The following is a 17,907-nucleotide window of genomic DNA, read 5'->3' on the forward strand; positions in this document are numbered from 1 at the left end:
CCTTACACAATTCCCCGGCATGCCGATTTGTGGTGCCCTCCTCCCCGGCGCTGGGCTCTGCACAATTCCCCCCTCCCCTTGCTGGAGATGCCAGCATTGTTCTCCTGTGCAGCGATCTCAGCTGTGGGTCGCTGCAATGTCATAATATTTGTGATCAGGCACGCCTGCCAGTGAAATATTGTACTTGAGTGATATTCGCGACTGTTTAGCTAAGCGGCGTGATTAGCAATGCCTTCCGAGTCTCTCTCTCTCTCTCTCCCCTTTTGCATACTGATCATTTCCGAAAGTCCCATTGAAGGGCCCGGATTCCTTCCCTCGCCGGTGGTGACTTTTTCTTTGGGCCCAGCGTCTTTGGCAAACACCACCTGCATTAATGCAACTTTGGGCCCCTATCCAGAGAGGTGCTGGCCTAGGGATGAGCGGATCGCACACACCCCAGCCCTCTAACCGTTTCAGGATTTCACTTGGAGCTGCATTACATAGGAACACCTAGGAAGCTGCTTCCCACTGAGTCTGACCTTGGCCCATTAGCTCAGTATTCTCTGCTCTGACTGGCAGCAGCACTCCAGAGTTTCAGGTGGGTCTTTCCAAGCCCTGCATGGAGAAGATGCTGCCAGGGATTGAACCCAGAACCTTCTGACTGCAAGCAGATGCTGAGATATACGGCCACATCTCCAAATAAAGCCCTTGGGTGCCTCTAATGCAGGGCTTCTCAATCAGGGTGCCTCCAGATGTTGCTGAACTCCAAACCCCATCATTCCCAGCTACATCGGCAGGAACCCTGGTTGGGAAGCACTGCTCTCTTGCCTTATAAATGTCCGGGTTAATACGTTTGCATCCTGTGCTTCCTCCATGGAGCTCGGAGCTGGACCTCCAGGGGTCGTCCTGCTCTGTCCTCACAACAGCCCTGTGAAGTGAGTGAAGCGTAGGGGGCTGCCTCCTCCTGAGTCTGACCCTTGGTCCATCTATCTCAGCATTGTCCACTCTGAATGGCAGCATCTCTCCAGCGTTCTAGGCAAGGGGTCTCTCCCAGCTCCCCCCACCCCCCCGGAGATGCTGCCAGGGAGTGAACTGGGGACCTTCTGTGTGCCACGGAGCCACGGCCTCATCCTTTCAGCCCCCACTCCTCGGCTATTCCAGTTTCCCACCTTTAATTCTGAAACTGGAGGGTGTATGGCGTGGCAGGCACCGCTTTCTACCTAGCATGCCTACTTCCCTGTTTCCGTAGCTGCCTGCCTGCCTGCCTTTTAGCAATGCCATCTCTTAAGACACCCCTCAGCTGGTTTTTAGCGGAGTTGCTGAGAGCCGGACCCCTCTTGCTGCTCCCTCGCTTGGAAGGGCTTCGTTTAAACGCCACGGTGTGGGGGAGCCCTTGACAAGCCCGGCTTCCGAAAGCTTTCTGTGGAGAGAGGCGTGGGCAGGACTTCTTTCCTGCCCACCGGCAACGGCCTCTCCCCAAGGGGGCGCTGTGGTGGTGTGGACAACATGCAGCTGGAGCTGCCATGCGCATGCACACATACACCCCTTTGCGTTTTGCTTTTTGCTTTTAATTAAAGCTGCTTTTCTCGCTGGTTCCATTCAGAGTCCCCGCCAGAGAGGACCGGGCAGAGACGGGCAATGCCTGGTGGAGGCCTGGAGAAGACGCCCAGCATGGAACCAGCTGCCACGACACCCTTCCGTGTCACGGTGAGTCTCTCTCTCTCTCTCTCTCTCTGCCGAAGCTGCAGGTGTCTTTGGCAGCCCTCACGGCTGGTGCCAGGCCATCCGGGGTAGGCGGTGTGGGAACCCTTGCTAGCACTGCAGCAGTGGCCAAGGCCGTTTCCATGTGCGGGGTCCTTTGCGAGGGGATTGGAAATCAAAAGGCTAGCATCGTCATGCCCTTCTACAAAACGATGGTGCAGCCACACCTGGAGTGCTGCGTACAATTCTGGTCACCACGTCTAAAAAAGGACGTTGTAGAACTGGAGAAGGTGCAGAAGAGGGCAAGCAAGAGGATCAAGGGCCTGGAGCACCTTCCTTCTGAGGCAAAGCTACAACACCTGGGGCTTTTTAATTTAGGGGGGAAAGGCGACTATGGGGAGACATGATCGAGGTGTATAAAATTATGCATGGACTAGAGAGAGCGGACAGCGAGAAAAAATCTCACTCTCTCTCACAACACTAGAACCAGGGGTCATCTCATGAAACTGATTGCCAGGAAATTTAGGACCAACAAAAGGAAGTATTTCCCCCACCCCCCACCCCCCACACAGTTCCATAATTAATCTATGGAACTCTCTGCCATGGGATGTGATGATGGCCACCAGCTTGGTTGGCTTTAAAAGGGGCTTAGACAAATTCATGGAGGACAGGCCTATCAATGGCTACTAGTCTGGTGGCAACAGCAGGAGAGAGGGTATGCCCTCACCCCTTGCCTGTGGGCTTCCTGGAGGCAGCAGGTGGGCTACTGTGTGAGACAGGATGCTGGACTAGATAGGCTTCCTTGGGCTTGATCCAGCAGGGCTGTTCTGATGTTCTTATGAGTTAAACCGGGAATGCCTGGATAGTGGGAGGGGTCCAGGAGGCGTTCTCTGTTTTGCTGGTGGTATTGCCCAACCTGTGGTGGGTTTCTGAGTAAAGAAGAGTTTATTTTTGCATTTGAATACAAAAATAGTGTTGCCAGTGACTCCAGGGCAGTCAGCAACATCTCTTATGAGTTTCTAAAAACTTGGTGCTTTCTACACCAAGTGAAATCAGCAGAGCTGTTGGGGTCACGCCAGGCCCCACTCCAGCCTAGTAGCCAGCCCTCTGGCCCTGGTATCCAGTTTCCAGCAAAGGACAGATCTGTCTGCTTGCAGAAATCCCTCAAGTGCCTTGTATGAAGTCCAGGAGAGGAAACAAATATTCTCGCTTCTGGCCACCCCAGCATTTAGAAGGCTGCCGGGAGCATCCTCATAAACAGGGACCAATATTCCAGCTTCTCTTGAACTTGTCAAAACATGTATTTGTCACTGGGGGAACTTTCTCCTCTGCGTGTGGAGAGGGAGTGTTTCTGCTCTGCCACTCACCTATGGCCCTTATTTTGGTTTTTCACAATAATGTTTTTATATGTAAGTGCACCTTAATGGCGCGGCCGGAAATGACTTGACTAGCAAGCCTGAGGTTGCCGGTTCGAATCCCCATTGGGATGTTTCTCAGACTATGGGAAACGCTTATATTGGGCAGCAGCAATATAGGAAGATGCTGAAAGGCATCATCTCATGCTGCGCGGGAGGAGGCAATGGGAAACCCCTCCTGTGTTCTACCAAAGACAACCTCAGGGCTCTGTCAGCACCAAGAGCCGACACTGACTCGAGAGCCCTGTGGTTGTCAAGCCAAATTACTTTCTGACCCGTGGAATGTGTGTTCCTCTCTCTGTCTGCTTTCCCCAGCTCTGCTCTCCCAGGACACCCATCTGGAAAGGTTCAATTTTTGCTTCTGCCTGGAACCCAACTTTTTCCAACAAGGGTTCCAATTCATGGTTCCCTTGCGCTGCAGGATTTTAAGCCATTTTATCACTACATAATATAGACCCGGGTCGCCCAACGTCGGCCCTCCTGCAGAGGCTGGACTACATCTCCCACCATCCCTGACTATTGGTCTCTGTGGCTGGGGATGATGGGAACTGTAGTCCAGCTAGAGGGCCAAAGTTGTGCAGCTCTGATCTAGAAGAAGGTTACCATTGTGTTTCCTTTTTGCAGCCACTCTCTCTCTGCCCCTCTCCCCAAAATGCATGCAGGCAAATTGTCTTTTAATGGCACGGATTTCTTAGGGAGTCTCCGTGCCTCATGTGGTTTCCAGAGAGAGCTGAGATGGAACGAATCGGCGCTCCCCTCAGTAAGAACATCCGATCTTTAATTGAAACCGAAGTGTTTACAAAAGCTGCTCCAACCAGCAAGGAAAATTACTGTAATTTTGGTCTGTGTCTACCTCCTTTTTTTGGTGGGGGGTGGGGGTGGGGATTGAATTTTAAGAAGAAGAGGAACATTATCCTAGATTATGCATAAACAGAAAGCGATTATCATTAAACTGTCAACGGCAACTGGATTCAGATAACGACTTTTGGGGCCGGTGAGAAATTATATGCAAATTATTTTGGAGGATTTAACGGTGGGTTCGGCTAGTGCTCTGCAGAGCGAGAAGCGCTGAAGACGGGTTTGGGAGAGGCAGGAAGTTCCAGTCACCCAGGTCGACTTTTTTCCTAGTTATTTTGCAAGAATATTTTGCAAGTTATTTTGTTAAGAAGAAGTTATGGTCTGGGTCAGCGAGGAGATGGCTGGACTCTCTGCAGCCAACCAGAAAGGACTCCAGACTCTGAACTGTTGGACAATAGCAACCCTGAAAAGGCTGCTGTCCTCTGTAGGCACACCTGCCTGGTCTGTGAGCAGATTGACTGATTGATTACATAGGAGCATTGGAAGCTGCCATATACTGAGTCAGACCCTTGGTCCATTTAGCTCAGGATTGTCTTCACAGACTGGCAGCGGCCTCTCCAAGGTTGCAGGCAGGAGTCTCTCCCAGCCCTATCTTGGAGATGCTGCCAGGGAGGGAACTTGGGACCTTCTGCTCTTCCCAGAGCGGCTCCATCCCCTGAGGGGAAGATCTTGCAGTGCTCACACTTCTAGCCTCCCATCCATATGCAGCCAGGGTGGACCCTGCTTAGCCAAAGGGACAAGTCATGCTTGCCGAACACAGGCCGCCTATGACCTCCCTCCATCACTGCTCTCTTCTGCTGGGTTTTGTGTTTGCATAGATTTATCTGGGTTTCTTTCCTTTTCTTCTTTTGCTCGCCTGAAGGGCAGTCAATCTCGTGGAAGATCAATGAGATAAGTGGGTGAATTGCTCCTCCTCCAGGTAGTCAATCTCCCGCAAGATCCCTGAGTAAACCTATTTTTAAAAATTAAGAAGAAAAAGTGAGGCTTTAAGAAAAGTCACTCTATCTGTACGACCCCTCCATACATCTCGGAAGAAATGTTGGGATATATTGAAGTATCCCCAAAAGGTCCCATAAAAAGTGGAACTTTTAAGCATGGAGAAGCAGGTTCAATCCCTGGCAGATCAGGCTGGGGAAGACTCCTGCCTGTAACCTTGGAGAAGCCGCTGCCAGTCAGCCTGAGGCACTAGGAAGAGGTTTGGATCTAGACACACTCTCAGACTGTGTACCTCTTCCTTCTGGGGAAGTGTGACCCCATCCAGAACTGGCAGATCAAAATTGTCTCCTGAGTTCCAACCCTGCACAATAAGTACCTCTGACTTATCTGGATTCAGCCTCAGTTTGTTATCCCTCATCCAGCCCAACACCGCCTCCAGGAAGGCATTTAGGGAAGTTGTGCTGATGATGTTGACACGGAGAAGTAGATCTGGGTGTCACCAGCATACTGATGACACCCTGCAAGTATCAAGCAACTTCCTGTGCTCCTATAAGATCCCACAAGTTGGGCTGTGTGGTTATGGGGGTTTGGGGAATGGGGACCCCGGTGCTGAAGTGCTTTTTGTAAGCCGCGGTTTCCTCACACACACTGAAGCGGAGACGGCAGCGACGGGCTACGATGCTTTGGGGGTGATGGTGGCCTGTTTTCCTGACCAGATCACGCCTGGCAGAAGCTGTGGGTCTTTTTCTTGCCCTCGCTCCCGAGATCCTGTCACTGTGGCTTCTGGCTGTCGGAAAGATTCCCGCACGGAAGGCGAAGATGACAGTGAAATGGATTTTATTGGCAGAGCCGGCTTATGTTGTAGGCAGAGGCCTGAAAGGCAGTCTTTGATTCCCTTTCCTATCTGTTTCTGCTCTATTTCTCATCTGGGCTGCCGTGTTAGGGAACGGTGCTGAAAGGAAGGGCAGATTGGATGCAGGTTTGCTTGCTCGCATTCGGGATGCACCCCATGGGCATCTGCACAAGGCCTCCTGTGGGGTTAGTGCCTTGGCCTTTGGGTAACGACCCCCTCTGAGTCCCCCTGAGTCTGGAAGCAGCCAGGCGCACTTCCTAAGAATTAAGAGCATCAGAAGATCTCTTCTGCATCGGACCAATCCAGGTGCATCTCGTCCAGCAACCTGTTGAAGGCCATAGCCACTGCCGCCTTCTCTTCTCTCTCCCGCCCTCAGCAGCCTCTGGCACTGGAGAGGTAGACTGCTCCTGGATAGCAAGGCTCACTTAGCTATCGTGGCTCATAACCATCAGTAGGAAGGAAAACAAGCAAGGCAGGAAGACAATATCCTCCCACCAGTGTTCTCTGTAGCAGGGACTTCCAGTTGTTGTTGACTACAATTCCCGTCATCCCCAGCTGCAGTGGCCTTTGGCAGGGGAGTATGGGAGTTGTAGTCAACAACATCTGGGAATCCCTGCTACAGGGAAGACTGTCCCCCACCCCCCATCTTTTGCCTCCCAGTTTGTCGTACTTGCAGGTAGACTGCCTCTGAACATGGAGGTTGTATTGCTGGTTATTGTGGCTAATGACAGCGGCCCCTGACGGAACGAACAGACGCTGGGTGGCCGCCTGTCTGGGACGTGGTAGCAGGATTCCTGCAGCCAGTAGGGGGGTTGGACTGGTGGACCTTGAAGGTTCCTCCTGACGCTACGGTTCCGTGACCAGCCCACTTTCTCTGTGCAGCTGAGTCTGCCCCATGGAAAGTTTTACGGCCCTACAGGGAGGAGCAGCAGGAGCCCTTCTGGGGGAGGAGGGCTCCTTGTGTGAATGCTCGAGAGAGCACCCCACCCCTGCCGCCGTCCCCGGCCTCTCAGCGCTTCCCAGCCAGGGACATTAAATCATCTTTCATTTCCTCGCGCCCGTGGGGAAAGGCCATTCAAAGGCGAGGCTGAAAGGAGAGCTAATAGGGAATATTAATCCTCGTTTTATTCTTTTTGATCAGTGTGTGTGGAATCATAATTGCGGTAATAACGCTTTGACATTTCCTCGGCACCTTCGGCGGCAGGTTGCCCGGCAATTTGCAAACCGGCGTGGATTTAACGTGACAACCCACCACGAGGTTGTTTAAATATTGCTGTCCGGAGACTTGGGCTCGGGGCCCTGTTCGGCTGCGGGAGCAGACGCCCTCTCTGGGCTGGGGAGCATCAGCCGGCCTTGTGCTGAATCGAGCCTGTTTTTCTGTACAGCTCGGTGCACGGGCCCAGCTGCCAAGCAGGCGTGCCGAATGCAGACCAGCAGTTGCCCAAGTGTTCATTTGCCTCGGCATCCGAGAAACTATTTGATGAGCTGCTCGGTTGTTCTCGGCTGAGGATTCTTCTGCGCGCATGTGGGTGAGCTGTGGGACTCACTGCCACAAGGTGCTGGGATGGCCACAGACTTGAGTTGCTTTTAAAGCGAGAGAGGGGGGAGAGATAAATTTGTAGAGGCAGAGCAGCTATTTGGGAGGGTGTCTAAATAGAGCCTCTATGTTCAGAAGCCGTTTACCTCTGAATGCCGGTTTTGGGGATGGCCGCAGTTGGAGGAGCTTCCAAAAACATGCCCTCCCATTTGCAACCTGAAATGGTACGCTCTAGAATGGAGGTTTGGCTCGAGTGTCCCGTTAGGACTGGGAAGACCCAAGTTCAAATGCCTAATCATTCCCGGAGGGCCCCCCCCGCCCGGCGGTTTTGGCCATTCACAATCAATCTGCCCAGCCTACCTTGCAGGTAAGTGGCAGCATCTCCAGGGAGGGCTGGGCAAGACCTCCCCACCCCAAAACCTTGGAGGGACATTGCCAGTGAGTGTAGCCAGGGGGGCACAACGCCAATGCCCCAGTGGGCCAGAAACGACCATGACTTGCTGTACCAGGGTGGGGTGCGGGGAGGTCAGTTTTCAGTGCCTTGATTATTTCAGTAAAATGGATAAGCCTTAATCCAAGCCATGCCTAGTTACTTGTGGGTCTTTCCCTCCCCGCCGGGGCCCACAATTTCACCCAAGAAGAGCAGGCAGAAAACAAGCCCTCTCCCTGCTCAGTCAGTGGGGCACCTGGCAATTCCAGCCCCACACAAACGCCCGGCTTGGTGGTGGTGCAGGGCTGGATGTAGACCACAGTGAGCCACGGAGACCGGGGGTCTGGCTCGGCAAAGGGTCGCTCCTGGGGTCAGGCCCGGAAGGCAGCCCGCGCGACGGCATTTCCGTGCTGCCGGCCGCGTCTCTTGGGCGGCCGCTTGGCCTCTCCTTCCCCATTGAGGTGACATTGATTTCTGTCTACTCTTTCCAACTTCAGTTGCCATGGTGACAAGATTCCGTTTTCTGCTCCTTGCCTTTTCTCCCCGTTCGGCGGTTCGGCGCGCTCTGGAGAGGGAGCGAGCAACACGGTGCGGGCAGGTGGCAGCTGGAATTGGCCAGCTTTGCTTTCCCCTCTTGGACAGTGCTGAATGAGGCCGCCGTGAAATTTGGTGGGGGGTCTTTTGACAAGATGAGGCGGCGGCGGCAGCGACCCTGTCGTGGTTCTCCACTTTGGGGGGAAGTGGTTCAGAACATAGGATGCTGCCTTTTGAGTCCTACCCTTGGTCCGTCTAGCTTAGTTTTGTCTGCACTGACTGGCAGCGTCTCCTTTGCGATTCCAGGCAGGAGGCTTTCCCAGCTAGGGAGATGCTGCCAGGGAGTGAACTGGGGACCTTCTGCGTTCAGGGCAGATGCTGTAACCCTGAGCTATGGAGATACATTTTGTTTATTTCTGTGCTGCATTTCCAAAGAATACATATGGAGTTACAGCATCACATTGAGAAAAATTTCCCTTTGGTTACAAAACAACTCCCAATTGATCAACAAGCTCCAGTAAACATCCTTTCAGCACCAAGAAATTGACACCGAAACTGACAAAGTAGTTCCATTGGGAGCTGCCTCCTACTGAGTCAGACTGTTGCTCCAACTCACTCAGTATGGTCTACACAGACTGGCAGCAGCTTCTCCAAGGTTGCAGGCAGGAGTCTCTCTCAGTCCTACTTTGGAGATGCTGCCGGGCCAGAGAGGGAACCCGGGGCCTTCTGCTTGCCCAGCAGATGCTCTACCACGGCGAGGGCTGCCGGGGTCTCCCCACAACTCTTGGCTTCAAGCGGCAGCTGCCCCATTGAGGAGAAGCAGGGCAGGCATCCGGCTTCCCCCGTGACAGCAGCAGGCGCTCCAAGCAGGCTGATGAGGCTTCAAGGAGGGGTTTGCAGACATGTAGATTTATAGGAGTGCGGATGCATTTCTGTCAGCCGGCGATGGCTATCTCCACTCCTCTCGAAGGCGTGTGTCTGCTTGCGCTGGCCGCCTGTGTCCGGGCTTTCAGAAGCAGGCTCCTGATTGGGATCTAGTGCTGCTAGCATGAAACTTATGAGAGAGATTTGGAGAACACTCCAAAGATTGTGATGCCGCACGTATGGGTTTGAAAGGCCTGCAATCTTGCCAGAGATCCCCTTTGGAACTCCAGACCACCGACTCGTCTTGACTGCGCGGATGCTGTCCCTTGCCTGGGACCTCTCTCCCCCATTGTTTGAAGCCGCCCAGAGACTTGCGTTTTGGGCAGTATACAAATATATTTAGTTAATTAATTAATTGAAAACTTCTGTGATGTCATGGAAAGCTTGCACGCTGAGACGTCTGCCGTGGGAAAGGAGCACAGGGTGTCTGTTCTGTGAAAGAGGCTGAGGGAAGCAGCGAGGCTGGAAGGAAAAGCTGTTTCCTAGGGTGGGGTGGCCGTCCACCTGTTGTTTGGACTACAACTCCCATCACCCCCACTGCAAAATTGCAGCAGGGGATGATGGGAGTTGGAGTCCCACAGCAACTGGAAAGCCTCGGGATGGCTGTGTGCCGTCAGCCTGCTTCCTTGCACCGGAGAGGAGAGGAGAGCTGGCCTTCTGGTAGCCAGCATGGCCTGTCCACCTGGCCCTGACCACACAATGGCGCCATCTTGTACTTGGGGGACCTTCCTGGGGAGTGGGGGGGAGAGAGCAAGATGTTGGGCGGGTGTTAGTAGTGGTCCCTGCGGTCCCTGGAAGGCAAAGCCGGCCCCGGCAGACCGCACAGCCCGACCTTCCGGCAGTGACTTAGAGGCGTGTGGGAGAGAAGCAGCGTCTGCTGCCACTCAGGCCCTGAAGGGTGTCAGGAGGAGTGGAAATTGCTTTTTGGAGACCGCGGAGAGAGGGGTTCCCCCAGTGGGAGCGATAGAGGCATCCTAAGGAGAGGCCTGCTGGGCTGGAGAAAGCGAAGCATCTCTCTAAGCCAGCATCCTCTTGCACGAACCAGATGCTTCTGGGCAACCCACAGGCAGAGGGTCAAGGCCGCAGGCCTCCCCTCCCCCCCGCCCGATTGCACCTTAACCGCCAGTATTTTGAGGGAGTCTGCCCCTAAACATGGAGGTTCCACTGAAGGACCGAACCCCAGGATGGCATTCTCTGAAGTGCTACCTGTTCCACGCAGAGGGCCAGCGAGACTGGTGGAGCTGAGGGGTCTGAGTGCCTGGATGAGATGGTGGTACCAGGAGAGGAGGGGTTTAGATTTGTTAGGCAGTGGGATACATTTGGGGGTATGCCCTCCCCTCTCGCCTGTGGGCTTCTCGGAGGCACCTGGTGGGCCACTGTGTGAAAAAGGATGCTGGACTAGATGGGCTTCCTTGGGCCTGATCCAGCAGGGCTATCCTTATGACCTCTCCTCCTCTATGGATTTATCGAACCCCCTTTAAAATAACTGAGCGAAGAGACCCTTTTAAAAGTGGCGATTCTCTGGTATTTAGCAGGGGGAGAGCCACTGGCCCTCTCCACCTCCAGCGCAGCATCCCTCCAGTGGCTGTTGCTGGCATCTGCCTTATGTTTCTTTCAGCTTGTGATCTCTTTGTATTATTTTTATTTGTAAACCGCTTTGTGAACTTTGGTTGAAGAGCGGTATATGAATATTCGTCGTCATAGTAGTAGTAATAGTAGTAATAGTAGTAGTAGTAGTAGTAGTAAATAAATGTAATAAATAACCAAAGGCCATCTCAGCCAATGGCCAATGCCACCTCTTGTGGCAGTGGGTTCCATTGCTCTCATTCCATGTTGTGTGAAGAAATGCTTTTGGTGGCCTGCCCTAATTTTACTACCAGCCCGTCCTCATGGAGTGACCCCCAGTTCTGGTATTAGGGGAGAGGAGGACTGAAAGCCTCTCTCCACTTTCTCCACAGCATGTGCACCTTTAGGAACTTGGAGCGTGAACTCAGAAGTTGCAAACCGTGCAGCCTTTCCTTGTAGGAAGATGCTTGTGGTGCCCACCTTCCTGGCCAGCTCTCACCTCTGGTCACAAAAGCTGGGCAGGTTCTTGGAGCAATTCCTAAAGGGAACACTGCTTCTCTCCCCCCACCTTCTCAACCTGCCTAGTGCTGGGGAGGAGGGGGGAAGAGTGCACCTCACCAGTTGGATCTCTGCCTGGTTTGTAGCCAGAACAGGCGGGTGGTCCTGCCAGGGGGCAAGTGGTGCTTCTCTCCTCCCACGGATTAGGTAGGATTTTCAGTCGGCTGGCTGAAGGCTTTCAGGTCCGGTTCAAAGATCTTCCGGTGTCTTTCGCTAAAGGACATCTCTTTTTCTCACGCACACAATGGCTGTCTATAATTTCCTAAGGTACTCTGTAGCCATGGTGATAAGGAAGGTATAATTACCTGCATTGAGAGGCAGATGGAGAAAGCTAGAAAGGCAAACGTTTTGTCCTCCTTCACTTTAAAAACGGGGTGTGTGTGTGGAGGGTGGGTGTGTGTGTGTCCTTCTTTCCAGAATGCGCCTCAGTCCTTGCTTGTCGTACCAGAAGTGGCATCACAAGCCAGAGTGCCCCAGAGAGCAGTTTGCATATTTTAAGTGCCCTTAATTTGTGTGATGGGCGCATCGTTTTCATGGATCCGAGGGCTGGGGTCAGCCCACAAGAAGCCCATGGCGCCTGTCACCGGGAGCTCAGACTGTTGGGAGCTCACCCCCACGCTTGGTGAGGCGAGGCCAGGATGCGATCTTGCGTGCGCAGAATTCTTGCCTGGGACTCCTGGGGCAGAACCCCATCCCGCGATGTGTTTGATTTGGAATGTTGAACTGGAGATCCAAGGATTTGCCCCACGCTGGTCCCGGAGTGTCTCTCCAGTTTAGGGTGGCCATATTCTGGCTTTACAAATCCGGGTGCCTAATCTGCATATTATGTCCATTGGCTTGAAAATGATGTTTGAGCAGAAGAGGGACTGCAGGCCCATCTAGTCCAGCATCCTGCTTCACACAGTGGTCCACCAGATGCCGCTGGAAGCCTACAGCCAGGAGCTGAAAGGGGCACCACTCCTCCTGCTGTGACTCCCCTGCAACTGGTACTCAGAGGCATCCTGCCTCTGAGGCTGGAGGTGGCCTGTAGCCCTCTGGCTAGTAGCTGATGATAGACCTCCGTGAAGTGATCCAAGCCCCTCTTAAAGCCATCCAGGTTGTTGGCTGTCACCACATCTTGTGGCAGAGAATTCCACAGGTGGATGATGCGTTGTGTGAAAAAGTACCTCTGTTTGTTGGTCCTAAGTTTCCTGGCAATCAGTTTCATCAGATGACCCCTGTTCCTAGTGTTATGGGAGAGGGAGAAGAATTTCTCTCTCTCCACTTTCTCCACACCATACATGATTCTATAGGCCTCTATCATGTCTCCCCGCAGTCGTCTTTTTTCTAAGCTAAAAAGCCCCAGGTGTTGTAGCCTTGCCTCAGAAGGAAGGTGCTCTAGGCCCCTGGTCATCTGGGTTGCCCTCTTCTGCACCCTTTCCCAGTTCTGCAATGTCCTTCTTTAGATGTGGTGACCAGAATTGTCCGCAGTACTCCAAGTGTGGCCGCACCATCGTTTTGTAGAAGGGCATTAGCAGTTTTATTTTCCATCCCCTTCCTAATGCTCCCTAACATGGAATTGGCCTTTTCCACAGCGGCCGCACATTGAGTCAACATTTTCAGTGAGAGTGTCTGACCCACTTTTCATGCAAATGTAAATGGTGCATACCAGGATCAAGGACTTCTTGGTGGCAGTGCCACCACTTTGGAACTCCTTGCTGCAGGCAATCTGTCAGAGTCCCCCCCCCCGTTTGCCAAGCATGCCGAAGAGCCCCCCGCCACTGCCCACCTCTTTTCTCTAATGCTTCTCTCTGGGGGATGTCAGTGTGCCGGGACTGCCTTTCTGATTTGCTGCTGTGTCCTGGTGTGAGGGCTGGGCCCTAGGGGGCGGGGGGCACATGCCGCTGGGGGCTCCTGGAGAGCTGCAGCCCCCAAGATTCCTGGGGCAGTGTTTGGCGAGGGGGGCTTGGTTGGGCGGGGGCAAAATCAAGAGCTCCCCCGAAGTGTGCCATGTGGACAGGGCTTGCAACGCTGCAGGGCAGCCCTTTGGTGAGGCGGCAGAGTGCTCTTAAAAGAAGCGGGGGGGGGAGCAGAGGCACTCTTCCCCCTGGACTTGGGGGCTGAGGTGCAGGGCCTCCCCCCTCCTCCCTAGTCTGTGACCACCCAGTGGGGGGGGGGGCGGGGTTGGTGCCCTGCAGAACCTGCGTGTTCCAAGCTGATGCTTAACTCGCAGGGTGGGGGCGGCCCAGGCCCTTCGGGGCCGGCTCCAGCTGCTGCCCTGGGGCCCCTCCGGGAGAAGCTTCTGGCTGGCGCCCGGCCGCAGGTGCAGCGAGCGAGGTCTTGAGGCACCCCCTCCCTCCCTCCCTCCCTCCGGCCAGGGAAGCCTGCGTGGGGGGGGGGTCTCTCCGGGGCTGCCGCCGCGGCCTGCTGCCTCTCGGTGCAGGTGAGGCTGAAGCCCCGCGGCCAGCCCAGCGCGCCCCGCCGGCGCCTTCCGACGTGCCCGGAGTGGCGAGGCGCTGGGCGCGCGTCCTCCTCCTCCTGGGGGCTAATGGGAGCGGCTGGTGCTGGCGGTGGTGGGGGCGGTTGCCAAGGTAACCCAGGCGCGCACGGGGGGGGGTCTCTCTCACGCCGCCGACGTCGCGCGCCGGCCTCGCGGAGCAGCAGATGCTGCTGGTGGAGGCGGCTCCTTGGCGCGGCGGCGGCAGCGCACACCTTCCTCGCCGCCACGGCGCGAAGCCTCTCGCTCGCTCGCTCGCTGGCTGTGCGCGGCCGCCTGCTGACCGGGTCCTGCTCTCTCTCTCTCCCTCCCTCCCTCCCTCCCTCCCGCCCCGCTCTGTCGCCCCCCGCAGGGCTTCCTGAGCCGCCGGCTGAAGGGCTCCATCAAGCGCACCAAGAGCCAGCCCAAGCTCGACCGCACCAGCAGCTTCCGCCACATCCTGCCGGCCTTCAGGAGCGCCGCCGAGGACCATGAGAGGTGAGCCGCCGCTGCTGCTGCTGCTGCTGCTGCTGCTGCCGCCGGCGCCGGGGAGCGGGGCGCGCTGCCGAGCAGGAGCAGGAGGGTCGCCCCCTCGGGGGACGCCGCGCCTGGGCTGGGCTGGCTGGGCTGGGGGTCTCCGGCGGCGCCCGGGGCAGGCACTGCTCCCTCTCCGCCTTCGGTCAAGAGCTGCCCTGCAGCAGGGCCTGTTGTGGCGAGAGCTGGGGGTCCGTCCGGCGAGCCCCCTGAGACGCCGCCAGGTGGACGGAAAGGGGCGGCCGGGCGGAGGGGGGGGAGGCGTCTGGTGGTCCTCCTCGTCGGCGGGGCGGAGGGGGGGGGAGATGGCAGCGGCTTCTAAGGGGGGGGGGGCGCTGGCCACACCCACTCCCGTCTAAAGTGACCTTCGTGGCCTGCTTCGGGGGTGGCCGCCGCCGGGTTTGGGAAAGGCAAGAAGGACTTGCTTGTTTGAAATGGGCATCCTTGCGCGGGGCGCGCGGTGTGTGTTCAGTTGTTTGTGTGAGGAGCAGCAGCACAATAGGTGTGTGTGTGTGTGTGTCCCTTGTCAACATGATTTCGCGACTGATCCCTGGGATTTCTGTGTGCCAAGCAGGGATTTTTAATTAACCGGAGTGCACTGAAGCAGCTCTGCCAGCAAACCTGGCTGGAGTCTGCCTCTGGAGTCTGCCGTGTGTGTGTCTTAACGAAAACGTGTGTATGAGAGAGAGAGAGAGAGAGAGAGAGATTTGAGGTGTCAGCAGAGAAAATTGATGCAGAGAGAGAACCCTGAAGGGCTCCTGCCTGCTGCCGCCTGGGTTTCTGCTTGGAGGGTCCGGGTCTCACTGGCCGCCTGATGGCAACAGCTTTGGCTGCGTGATGTGTCCAAGTTGGTCATCTGGTGGAGAAGAGGCAGCAGCTTAAAAACAGCCTGGCTTGTCTTGCGAGGAGCCTCCCCAGTGCCAGAGTGGAGGGTGATGGTCAAGGCAATGCTATCGCCGCAGCAGACGTGTGTGAGGGTGTAGAGGGAGCCCCCCCAGCACCACCGTGAGAGAATTCTCCCTCCGTGTAAACTGGGGTTCAGCAGGAAACAGCCTTGTGGGGGTCAGAGTAATGCTGCACACAGGCACGGCTGAATTCCTTTCTCTCAACTTGCCCAGGTCCGGGGGTCTAAACTTGAGCCAGCCTCCGGCATGTCTGGGGAGGCTGTAGGATTTTCTGCTGAGAGTTTCCCAAAGGTGTAAGCCTCCCTGACATGTCCCTTGTCAAGGCATTGATTCCTCCTCATCTGTCACATCCCATCAGCTGTCACATGCAGCCGCCGGGTGCATTTCCTCCAGAGTGCAACTCCTAAGCATCCAAAAGCAGGGCTGGAGACAGGAGTCCTTTCCCCCACTCATCAATGGAGCTGGTTTTCTCTTCTGTTTTTTTGCTGCCTGCCTGCCTTGACCACGCCCCAGTGTTTCTCTTAACAGCACTTGGCTTAAATCCTGTGCCACAGAGAGATATTGGCAAGAGATGGGAGTGGGATGGTGTCCCCACCCTGGCTCCCCTGGTTTAGTGCCGTCTGACACTTGGGTCACTTCCTTGAATTCTCCAGACTCTGTTTTATAGGTTTGTTGCGGGGAGTTTTTGTGCAAGATCTAGGGTAGACTGTTTGCTGTGAATTGGTCCTTCAGGGAGAGGAGAGCTGGTCTTGTGGTAGCAAGCTTGACTTGTCCCCTTAAGCTAAGCAGGGTCTGCCCTGGTTGCATGTGAATGGGAGACTTGATATTTGAACATTGCACGATATTCCCCTCCGGATGAAGCCACTCTGGGAAGAGCAGAAGGCCTCAAGTTCCCTCCCTGGCAGCATCTCCAAGATCGGGCTGAGAGAAATTCCTGTCTGCAACCCTGGAGAAGCTGCTGCCAGTCTGTGAAGACAATATTGAGCTAGATAGACCAATGGTCTGACTCAGTATGTGGCAGCTTCCTATGTTCCTAAGTGGTGGGTCTTGACAGCATTGTACCTGTGTGCATCAGGTGGGAAGCGAGGGAGAGAAGAAAGGTTTGATGATCCGGGCTGTGTAATCCAACCCAAGAAGTCAAAAGTCAGGAAAACACTGTATTCTTTGATTGCTTTCTCCTGTGTAGGTGAGGGACCATAACTCAATAGTGAGACACCTGCAGAAGGTCCCAGGTTCAATCCCTGCCACCTCAAACTGAAGAAACCGAGAGCTGCTGCCAGTCTGAGTAAGCAAACCTGAGCTGGTTGGGCCAATAGTCTTACTCTGTATACAGCAGCTCGGCTGCAGAGCATTCGCTTTGCATTTAAAATATTCTGTCCCCAGGCATCTCTAGTGCTGGGGCAGCAGGTGATGAAAACTGTCCGAGATTTAGAGAGCTGTTGCCAGGCACAACAGGCAAGATTAGACTTGAGGGACCAACCTTCTGACTCCGTACCATGCAGTGTCCTTGCACGGAGCCTCCCAAAATCTCGGATTGTCTGAGAAGCCCTTGCTCTCAGCCCAGTCCTCAAGTGGGGAAGTAAAGACAGATGGGTTCTTGAAGCAGCAGGGCCTCTTCTCAGGTGGCCCCCAAATGCGGGACATTCCTTTCTGGGGAGATGCATCAGGCCGTCTCTCCCCACCGCCCGTGTCTCTCTCATTCTGTTGTTAGATGTGTTTTGAAAATTGTGTTTTTGTTCCAGTACACTTTTAATGTCTCACGGTCTGCTGCTTGGAGCTAATTTTATCCGATAATCTATTTACCATTTCCCAGGTTTTGCATTTGCCTTGGTGCGTTCTGCATTGTGATTGTGTTGGATCAATGACTGGTTCTGCTGCTCTGGGTGTATTTAAAAACAATAACAACACTGAGTAGGACAAATGGAGCTGGTTTGTGTGTGAAAACTGTGCAGCCTGCTATCCAACTTTGGGCTCTTGGCGTATTTGCCCATTGATTCTCATTTCTGCATAATCTCATTCTGTCTCCACCTGTAATGGCGAGGGGCAAAGAGGGATGTGTGACTTGAAAATCCCTCCCACTGGCATTAGAAAATTCTGCCCAACGCTCCTCTACACAGTTCTTTAATTTTATCAAACACTGCCTGCACACACTTTAAAACTTACGTTGGCAACCTTAAGAACAGCCCTGCTGGATCAGGCCCAAGGAGGCCCATCTAGTCCAGCATCCTGTTTTGCACAGTGGCCCACCAGATGCCGCTGGAAGCCCACAGGCAGGAGCGGAAAGGGGCCTGCCCTCTCTCCTGCTGTGACTCCCCTGCAACTGGGACTCAGAGGTATCCTGCCTTTGAGGCTGGAGATGGCCTGTAGCCCTCTAACTAGTAGCCGATGATAGACCTCTCCTCCATGAAGTCATCTAAACCCCTCTTAAAGCCATCCAGGTTGTTGGCTGTCACCTTAAGGGCTAGCAACTTCGTTTTCAAAAATCCTGAGCTTCTTGGGATGGTGAAGCTGCATCCAGTGCTAAAGTCCACAGCATGTGCTTAAGGGAAATAAGATAGATAAACTTTATTACGGCCATTGGCCACATAATTAAGGGGGATAATCACCCAGTGTATGGGATGGACTAAAGAGCTCCTGTTGTTTTTCTTTCCGGTTTGTTGGGGAGGAAGAGAGAAGAGGAATAAGTATAATCTGCCCACTGCCCAGCATTTTTGAGGCGTGG

General features: G+C 54.5%; 1 protein-coding gene across 13 annotated transcripts in view; it reads left to right on the forward strand.

The window, feature by feature from the left end:
* Positions 1–17,907, forward strand: part of DAB2IP (DAB2 interacting protein) — a 156,902-nt gene that overhangs the window by 43,845 nt on the left and 95,150 nt on the right. For 12 of the 13 annotated variants that reach the window (XR_008312686.1, XM_053281588.1, XM_053281595.1 and 9 more), the window contains exons 2-3: positions 1,583–1,686; positions 14,120–14,244. Coding sequence is in view for 11 of the 13 variants with exons in the window: in XM_053281588.1 (XP_053137563.1) it covers positions 1,583–1,686; positions 14,120–14,244 (229 nt within the window). In the remaining 2 variants the exon portion in view is untranslated. Of the gene's footprint in view, positions 1–1,582; positions 1,687–14,119; positions 14,245–17,907 lie in introns of those variants that run through there. The other variant, XM_053281596.1, reaches the window with a different exon arrangement.

This window comes from Hemicordylus capensis, chromosome 17, assembly GCF_027244095.1.
Source record: "Hemicordylus capensis ecotype Gifberg chromosome 17, rHemCap1.1.pri, whole genome shotgun sequence".
Taxonomy (NCBI): Eukaryota; Metazoa; Chordata; class Lepidosauria; order Squamata; family Cordylidae; genus Hemicordylus; species Hemicordylus capensis.